At 35.5% G+C, this 10,556-nt stretch overlaps 1 protein-coding gene across 2 annotated transcripts in view; it reads right to left on the reverse strand.

The window, feature by feature from the left end:
* ppp3ca (protein phosphatase 3, catalytic subunit, alpha isozyme) overlaps positions 1–9,750 on the reverse strand; it is an 83,833-nt gene extending 74,083 nt beyond the window's left edge. Inside the window, exon 1 of one of the 2 annotated variants that reach the window (XM_051092745.1) lies at positions 9,394–9,750. In XM_051092745.1, the coding sequence (XP_050948702.1) occupies positions 9,394–9,448 (55 nt within the window). In that variant the 5' untranslated portion in view covers positions 9,449–9,750. The remainder of the gene's footprint in view (positions 1–9,393) is intronic. The other variant, XM_051092744.1, reaches the window with a different exon arrangement.
* Between the last annotated feature and the right edge of the window lie 806 nt (positions 9,751–10,556).

Raw genomic sequence — 10,556 nt, forward strand, 5'->3', positions numbered from 1 at the left:
TCACAGGCCCATAGAAACCTGGTGTTTTTATTCAACATTATCCTCTGCCTGAGTATTTGCAGTGAATATTCACATCGGTGTGAATAGGCCTTAAGATTGTTCATCCTCTTTCATCTTTTCTTCTTCATTCCCTCATCTCCCTCCTCTTCTCCATCTCATCAGAAGACCTCGGGGAAGTGTTGTTATGTAAGAGAGCCATGTGAACTGAAACAGTGCTGCAAACCAATGCTTAAATAATTCACCCACACTACTATATAAAGCCTGCATGTACATATCAGGCAAACGGATCCCCAGCATCCATCTCGCTCCCTCTCAATCCTGTCAGTAATTACTCCACCTTACCATCTACCCTCGTGCACCTGCCCCCTACCACTGCCTCTGAACAAACTCCTTCATCTACCTAACAGATTATGCTTAAATTTTGCTTTGAGCTTATTGCTCGAACAACAGCTCTGAATGATCACTCAAAGAACAGCCCAAGGGATCACACTAATTCAAAGGGAAAACACAGGCTTATTAACTCATTAAAAATGTATATGATGAATATGGGAAACTGCAACAGCATGGCCAGAGAAGGCTCACGCTGAGCTATTTGTAACAACCAATAAAGTAACCAAAGCTTAAATGACACAGCATTTGTTTGAAACCATTTGTTTGGTTGGATTTAATAAACACAACCATTTTTTTCTTTACTGAAAAGGTTAAAAGATTCTATTTCTATTGGTCATTTCATGTAGATTAGAGAGCACAGACACTAAATATTGGCTCTGTTTGACTTATAGACAAGAATGCTAACTCAGACCATGTGGTTTATTGATGAGAGGAGAAGATTTATGATTTTCATTAACATAGCTACTATGTGAAGACTGTTAATTAAGGACTAGTCTAACCACTAAGCAGTTAGCCAGTGGTAATCAGTCTTATTTTCCAGATTCAAATGATCTACATTTTTATGTAGCTGACTAAATAAGACCAGTATTAAAGAACAAATTAGATCAACTGGTAAGAAGCAGTTTACACAACTGATCACGGAACACCATAGCAACTGCATAGCAAATGCCAAAAACCAATCTAAGAACATCCTAGCAACTGCAATGCCATGGCAACCACCCAACACCTGAGCATAATAGCAATGATTATTAAAATTCTGGCTATTACCCATAAGATGATAAATATTTTCATATTATGACCGATAACCGATATAACAGGCAGAAAATCGGTAACATTTTACATTTATGTGCCAGGTGCCACATGAACAAACAATGAACAATACATTTACTATGTATTTATTCACCTTTGTTAATGTTAGTTAATACAAATACAGTTGTTCATTGTTCATGTTAGATCACAGTGCATTAACTAATGTTAACAAACACAACTTTACATTTTAATAATGAATGAATGTTGAAATTAATATTAACTAAAATGAATAAATATTGTAGTATTGCTCATTCTTAGTTCATGTTAACTAAAGTACTTTTTGTAAAGCGTTACTGAAAAATCTAAACTATTTTGTCAAAATAAATTAAAAACAAAACACTAAAAACTAAAATTAACCATTTTAAATGCTACAAGTAATACTTTACAATAACCTTCCTTAGTTAACCTTAGTTAATGCATTAACTAGCATTAACTAACAATAAACAATAGACTTCTTACAGTGTTTATGAATCTTCGTTAAAGGAGAATTTCACTTCCAGAACAAAAATTTACAAATATACACAGTACACACACATATATTATACATACATATATATATATATATATATATATATGTGTGTGTGTGTGTGTGTATATATATATATATGTGTGTGTGTGTGTACTGTGTATATTTATATGTATAAACTTTTATTTTTGATGTGATTAATCGCGATTAATCGATTTGACAGCACTATTTAAATTATATTTTTATATGACTTATTTTCTGCATTTTAGTTTGGATTTAACCAAAAATATTTAAAATGTATTTTTTTTCTGGCAGTGTACAAAGACAACAGCATAACCATATGTAGCAGACTGTGTAGCAGCACTGACTTGGTAAACACGATCAAAACTAATATCTCAAATAATTGACTCACCCCCTTGTCATCCAAGATGTTCATGTCTTTCTGTCTTCAGTCGTGAAGAAATTATGATTTTTGAGGAAAACATTTCAGGATTTTTCTTCAGAATCATCTTCAGAATCATCCAACATCGTTGTACCTTTTTGTTTGTAAACAGCGTTTGACTTATTTGCACTTCCTTAGTCTTTGCGCATTCCCTTTGTAAACACTGGGTCTGTAGTTTTGCCTATGTTCCGCGTGACCTTTCAGTGTGATTCAATAGTAAGTAGCGTTGTGGACGTGCATCCCAGAGCCTGTGCTACATGAGCTTTTGTGCTTAAAAAGTACACAATTTTTTATTTTCCGGAAAAAAATGACAGATTGTTTCGCTAGATAAGACCCTTTTTCCTTGGCTGGGATCATTTAGAGTCCTTTGAAACTGCACTTAAACTACATTTTGGAAGTTCAAAATCGAGGCACCAATTAAGTCCATTATATGGAGAAAAATCCTGAAATGTTTTCCTCAAAAACCATAATTTCTTTACGACTGAAGACAGAAAGACATGAACATCTTGGATGACAAGTGGGTGAGTAAATTATTTGTAAATATTTGTTCTGGAAGTGGACTTCTCCTTTAATGTTAGGTAACATAATGCACCTGTTTATTTGTTAGTTCATGTTTACTCAGTTTTATTAAATATAATCGGTAACACTTTACAATAAGGTTTATTAGTTAACATTAGTTAACTACATTAACATGAACTAAGAATGAATACTTCTACAGCATTTATTAATCTTAGTTAATGTTAATTCCAACATTTATAAATGCATTATTAAAATAACAAATTGTGCTTATAAGATATAAGTTTTGATTTAAAAATGTATTAATATATGTTGAAATGAATATAACTATGATTAATTAATCCTTCAGAAGATTTTTCAGTAACACTTTACAAAAAGGTTCATGAGTTAACATTAGTTAACTACTTTAGTTAACATGAACTAAGAATGAACAATACTTCTAAAGCATTTATTAATCTTAATGTTAATTTCAACATATACTAATGTATTATTAAAATCACAAATTGTGCTTGTTAAAATTAGTTAATGCACTGTAAAATTACATGAACTAACAATGAATGACTGTATTTTTATGAACTAACATAAACAAAGGTTAATAAATAGTGTAATAAATACATTGTTCATTGTTTGTTCATGTTAGTTAATACCTTAACCAACATTAACCAATGGAACCTTATTGTAAAGTGTTACCATAATATCAACAGACAAGTTTTGATTTAAAAATGTATTAGGATATATTGAAATGAACATTAACTATGATTAATTAATGCTTTAGAAGTTTTTTTCTGTAACACCTTACAAAAATGTTCATTACTTAACATTAACATTAGTTAAGCTTCTGTTAAGTACTGTTCATTGTTCTGTTCATGTCTGTTTCATTGTTAGTTAAAGGTAAATAATGTAGTTAACTAAGGTGAACTAAAGAAGTTAGTTGTAAAGTGTTACCTATATTATATATAAATATACGGCACAAAAAATGATTTTTTTCAAGATTTGGTACATTTAACAAATTTAGTTATTAGCGTTTTAAAGATTATCTTATTTAGTAATATTTAGTTGGTACAAATTTAGTTATTAGCATTTTAAAGATTATCTTAAAGTGATTTAAAGGAAATGTATGCGCAATTGACCCTTCACAAAAACCTGCCCTCCTTAGTTACTGTTGCTATGTCCGACAAACAATGCCACTCTCACACTACACATTATGTTCTAACGCAGTGAAAAACACATTGTGGAGCAAGACAAGACAGAGCAGGTTACCTCTGGTATGAAACAAGGTCTCGGCTTTAAAATTTTAAAGGGGTCATCGAATGCAAAGTACACTTTTACATGTTATTTGAACATTAATGTGTGTTGGTAGTGTATGTATACATCTACCCTATAATGATAAAAATCCATGCAGTGGTTTGTAATTAATCTGTAAAAATAATATTATTTTCAAATCGAGCTCTTCTCAGATGCCGCTCCCACGATAGTTGATTGACATGAGTGTCTTACCTCAGACCCGCCTTAAATCAGCTGTAACAGTCCGACCCCCATTGTTTCGATGCCAGAGCAGGGATGTAAGTTAGACAAGAATATCTCCGATTGAGCGATTGAGGTGTTGTGTTGCTGGATGTAATAATGAACATAGTGGTCGTCATTTACTCCCGACATCTGAGCCGCTGAAGATGCAGTGGATTACGTTTGTTTGTGACGCGAATGCGCCTTAAGTCCACCAAAGTTAATCTACTCTTCTGTTTGATTTGCTTGTTGGACAAAATGGCGGATTCAGCATTATAATTGTTCAGTTCACCTGTCAATCAAGCCGTTTGCGAAGGGTCAATTAAATATCCAATATTAGTCAATACTGATCAATTAAAAATCTATGGTAATGGCCAATAATTGATATGGTACTCATTTATTGTGGATCTTCAATGAGTTTCTTTCAAGCCTACCTTTTTTTGTTTCAGAAAATAATCTTGAAATAATCTAATTTGTTCTTTTAGTTAGAATATTAGGCACTTTGCCACACCATGACAAGTAAACAACAGCACAACCTACTTGGCAACATTCCTTACTAGTTTGTAAGTATGACAATGTCAGGTCACCAGCATTGTAACAACACTAATTGTAGTAATCTTAATATGTCTTAATCAGAACCGTCACCGCTAGGTGACTCACCTTTCCGGGTGTCCTGTTTATATCCTGACAATACCTCTTGAGCCCCATGTGGCTCGCCAAGCCCCATCAGAACTAACACAGTTAATGCCCTAGAATTGGGCTCACTAAAGTAGGCCGTTCTAAGCCTGGCATGTAGGCATCCCAGAGCAGCGAGTGGGCTAGTGGCATCTCCACACCAGAATGTAAAGGCTGAAGCAACACTTGACCTTCCTCCCCTGGGCTTTCAAACTAGGCACTGATTGACATGTTATATTTGTGAAGAATACTGTCTAGTAACTGCACTAAACATTCAGTTTACCTATCACATCCTCCCAAGAAACAACTATGTAAACATCTAAGTCAATGTTTAGCATCTCAGCAAACTACCATGCCAGTTTATATGTATTAATATGTTCAAAATTAAACTAAATGTGCTTATTTGATTCTCTCACAGTCAGTGTTTGAATAGAGGCTATAGATAAATAGAATATCACTGTACCACAGTATTTTGAAATATTGGTAAATATTGGTAAATACCAATATTTCACTATAACTATAGAATAGCCACAACATTGAGCTTCTGCTGTAAGACCGACATGAATGAAGCCTCATGACATCCCTAATCTGTTCATTTCACCTCTGCAAATCTGTGAATGGTTTTCTGCTTTCATACCAGGATCATTAAGACAGATTCATAAGCAAGCTGGAAGCGAGTATGAGAATGTTAACAGTGTGGCTACAATATAATGATTTCGCATACAAAGAGTGATGCTCAGTACAGCTCCCATGAGACGAGGCGATAAACCAGCATATCAAAACACTAAATGGAAAGCACCATAAAATCCATTATGCCAGTGCAGAAATGAAAGGCCTAACTCTAGTTGCACTTAGTAAATGAGACTCTGCAAATGACACACCATGCACTGTTTCATGAAATCCTGCTTTGCTGCTGTGGGGATTCTATGCGGAGACGAATTCTTTGTTTGTCTCCTGCATTTGGCGCTGCACACTGCTAAATATGAATGCTTAGCTAACCTCGTCACTGGGATTTTAGATGTGGTTATTTATTGATGCATTTTGTTGATGATAAAAGCCCTTAATTATACATAAGGGTGGGGAGAGGAGACAGAGGTAGTTCAGAGAATGGCATTACGGCTAAAACAGCCAGATCTAAAGTACCTAAAGAGGTAGCCGGTGCGTTGGAGGGGGGTCACTAGTGTGACTCATTACATGTGGCAATGACTAATGCAACCTTAACTTTTAGAGAGGTCAGATGACTTATATCAAAGCCTGAGATATAATGGGCCTTGTCATAAGATTCCGCATTCAAAGGCACATACAAAACAAATGTTCTGCCAAAAAATGTCATGCCAACAAATCAGGACTGAACAACATGATCTGCAGATCGATATGTGCGATTATGCAAAATATCCAGCCTAACATCTGCTTTTGGTGATAACCATATGGGATTTGAAAAGTAAATGAAAACTAATTTTCATTTTGGGTGAACTGTCTTTGACACAAAGAGTGTTTTAAGTGCTAACACTATTTATCAAAACAACACAGTAGAAAACACATTTAAATGTGCCCACATTAGCATGCAAATTGAGATATCCTGGAAATTGTTTCAAAAGTTCACAAGCCCACAGATTTTTGCAATTCAAATCAATCAGCTAGGCTGAAGTGTTAATTTGTGTAAAAACTGTTTTGAGGAAGCTGAATACCTTCAGTATATGCAATTCTACACAAATCGATGAGAATTTATCTCTTATTAGTATCACAAATTATATAATATATCCCTAACTGGACCAAAAAGACACAAGTACTAGACCCTGAGAGGAGGAAGGAGAATCCATGAAAATGCAAATGTGATAATGTGAGCCAGAATGCATCAATGAAAGCCAAAAGCACAATCAATTGAACCAATTTCAAAGAAATGACGTGTCTATTAAAATGCTGAAGGTCTTTTCTGTTTGTTACTTTCTAAATTAAAGGTACACAATGGAAATTGTTGTTTACATGTATCCGCTCCTATTCATCCAAATAATACTGGTTTTAGACTATAAATACTGACACCTACTGGCCTGGATGAATTAAATTTGCTGACTAACTGCTGACACAACTGAAGTTGTTTGTGTATGTGTTAATTTGTTCTGTTATTTTTTTTTTTACATGTTCCTCTGTATTTCCATTTCAACCTGATCTCATAATGAAAACGTACCTGTGGGAAAGTTTTCACTGCAGTTTCCAACAGAAATGTCCATTGAGTGGCGCTAAAAGAGTGTTTGTTTCCCCCCTAGAGCGGATGAACGCCTTATGTGTTTTATAGACCATTTCGCTAGATGTAAACAACACTGGTCCAGAAGCGCTTCCTGTTTTATTTATTTATTTATTTTTTTTTTTCACATATACAGATACATCTTAAAGGTGCTAATGTAACATTTTCATCCAGTCAAATGTTACGTTGGTTGTATTTTTTTGTGATGTTTGTATGAAGTAAAAAAAAAAAGAAACAGGAAGTGTATCGGAACCAGTATGTTTACATCTAGCGAAATGGTCTATATGACGTTGGTTTTGTACGTTTCACCTCCTTGAAATGTTCACTGAACTACTCATGACATGCGAAATTTCTATTTTAGAAACGGTTTCTATTTCCACAACTTCACATACAAAATTATATAACAGTAATAGTCTATTATGTGCTTTATTTAGTTAAATGTGTCTAAAAGATCGTGTAACAACAGATCTTAAAAATAAACCAAAGCAAAGATGTGCATTAAAACTGCGAACTCAATGCGAACCAACAAGCATTCTCCATAACACAGATGGCATCAGTCATCAGTCAAGATTTAATATTTATGAATTAGATTATAAACGTATACATTTTATTGCGAGTGCATTTTGTTGCGCCCACACACGCTTTTGATTGGCTGTGATATTGATATATTCTATCAATCACCAGACGTGACACATCATTTGCACTACACCTAAACCTACTCGACAGTATAAACAACAGTGAATGCGACGTAAAAACGCAATCGCAAACATACCGTTTTAGCTTGTTTTTTGATCCCTCAGCTGTTTCTTTGCAAGTCAGTCCAAGTTTTTCACAGGATTCGTACCCAAGGATTCTGCATCCGAAGTTTAATTCCACGCTTGCTGAGCTGCCTAACAAGCATGTTATGTGTGGAAATCCAAACATATGTAGCTATAATCACAAGTGCTCACCTTTTACTGCCTCTAGTGGACATTTCTGTTGGAATCTGCAGTTATATGTACCTATTGATATGTATTTTGCATCACAGGTACGTTTTTGTCATGAGATCATGTAGTTCCATTTTATGACGTGGTGGTCATTTTGTTGTCATTTTTTTTCATTAATCTGGTGGATTGCACACGTATTGATCCAACATGGCTGTTTTGTGTCAGCTGTTGTTAGAATGTATGTTTACATTTATGCTTTGACATCTCATGAGCATGTATGTTTTATTTTAATGCTATTTCACTATGAAAATGCCATTCACGTTATATATACTGACACCTATTGGCTTGGATGCATTAAATTTGCTCACTATCTGCTGACACAACCAAAACTGTTTGTGTATGTTTTGTTCTGCCATATTAATTTTTTCAATGTTTCTTTATATTTCTCATTTTGTGGCTTTTGTGGCTCATTTAGTTGTCATTTTGTTTCTTTTTTTAATTCACACACCTGTTGATCCACACCATGGCTCTTTTTTGTGTCAGTTGTTGTTAGAATGTACATTTACATTTATGCTTTGTTAAGCATCCTGTCAAAATTATTATTTTATTGGTAAGGCTATCAAACAACCGGTCACATGATTACAACATGGCAGGACACATGAAGGGGCAACCTTCTTTATGTAAAATAAAACAGCTTTTTGCTATAATACTGATATGACTATTGACATCTCATGAGTTTGTTTATTATTTTAATACTATTTCCCTACAGTTCCATTCAGGTTTTTTTTTTTTGTTTGTTTGTTTTTTTCAATATTTTTAGCAAAAACTACGCAGTGCACCTTTAAGTCTAGTTTCTATATAAGGCTGGGAAGCTTATAGTAAGTCTCGGTTATATTTGCTTTTATGTTCCTATGAATACATGTGAATATTAATGTGCGCTACGTGACCAGTAAATGTGCGAAAATCAATCAGACGCAACGGGGGCGTGACAGTTTCCATCTCGAACGATTTACCTTCAGACTGGAGGCTTCCCTCAAGAAAGCAAACAGCTATATATGAGGTGAAAACCTTATTGCTTCATTGTCTCTGAAGAATACAGGAAGGGCTGCGTGATGCCACCTAAATCCTGCTGCATCACCGCCTCCACTGGATCTGCCTTATTTAACACATCTCCCTCTGCCTTCCCGTGACTCAATTAACATCAATCCATAGCAGAGAAAATCATCGCAACGATCTCCTATCTCAAAACCACTCAGTCCTAAACATGACCTCACCATATTAATAAATGCAATCGATACGTCTTAATTAGCTGTGACAACATTTTTACAGTTAGTGCATAAATAACGGTACGCCATCCGTATTTGACACTGGTCACAAGATAAAGATGCAGGTAGAAGAGACGCGGGGGGGAATGTAGACTTACATTTCACTACCCGATCGGTGGAGTTCAAGACCATGTCAGCGTTAGACATCTTCATGGGCAGTGGATGTCTCCAGGCGAATGTGTTTCTCCCTCTTCGCAGAAGAAGTGCTTTATTCTCGGCGTGTTTTCGCGGTGGCGAGATGCGGTTGGTGCAGTGGCATCACTCGGATGCGTCTCCTCCGTGTCTCACCGCCGGATGATGCTGCTGCTGCTGCTGCCTAGAGAGGGTGGAGGAGGACGATGCTGCTGCTGCTTCTGCTGCTGAGACTGAGACTGTCGTGAGGGGGAGGATGGAGCTGATGGGGTGGGGGCGGTAGAGAGAAAGGAGAGAGAGAGCGAGAGCTCGGGAGATCCTTTCAGCGCGTTGCACCACCCCGACATGGCGAAGCGGGGAACTCCCACGCACCCGTGTGAAGGGGCTGCGTGATGCTGCCATCAGGTGGAGGTGAAGGGCTTTCCCGAGAACGCACCGCTCGCTCATCGCCATGACTGATAATCAACTTGAAATGCCACTCAGGTCTGTAAGAATGTGTCCTGCATGAGGCATCGTCGCCCTACCAGTTTTTTTTAAGGGGAGTGGTGAAATTTATTTGTCTAAAAAACGGTGAGTTTCTGTGCTTTTTTAAAAAGGAGTTATGAATAATCATGAATAATGACACTTTAAAAACGGAGAATTTGGAATTAGCCAAAACTGTCATTAAAAATACATTAAACAAATGTAAGCCTACAGAATATTTTAAAGTAGTTAATGGCTGTAGTAAATACTATATGTAATCTTTAAACATAAGTTATGAATGCAAAAAATTACTATTAGTAGTTATATCATTACTAAAACTGTGATCATTTGGTATAAGCCTATATTTAGGCAGTGTTGGGTGTAATGCATTAGAAAGTAATGTAGCTTAATTACTTTCCCTTGAAAAAAAGTAAGGGATTTAATTACAGTTACACCCAGTCAAAAATTTAAGGTTTTTTTAAATGTTTTTAAAGAAGTCTGTTCCGCTCACAAGCCTGCATTTATTTGATCCAAAGTAGAGCAAAAACAGTAAAATTTTCAAATATTTTTACTATTTAAAATGTGTTTTCTATTTGAATATTTTTAAAATGTCATTTATTCCTATTATTTCAAAGCTGAATTTTAAGCATCATTACTTCAGTCACAT

The sequence above is a fragment of the Labeo rohita genome, chromosome 21 (genome assembly GCF_022985175.1).
Source record: "Labeo rohita strain BAU-BD-2019 chromosome 21, IGBB_LRoh.1.0, whole genome shotgun sequence".
NCBI lineage: Eukaryota > Metazoa > Chordata > Actinopteri > Cypriniformes > Cyprinidae > Labeo > Labeo rohita.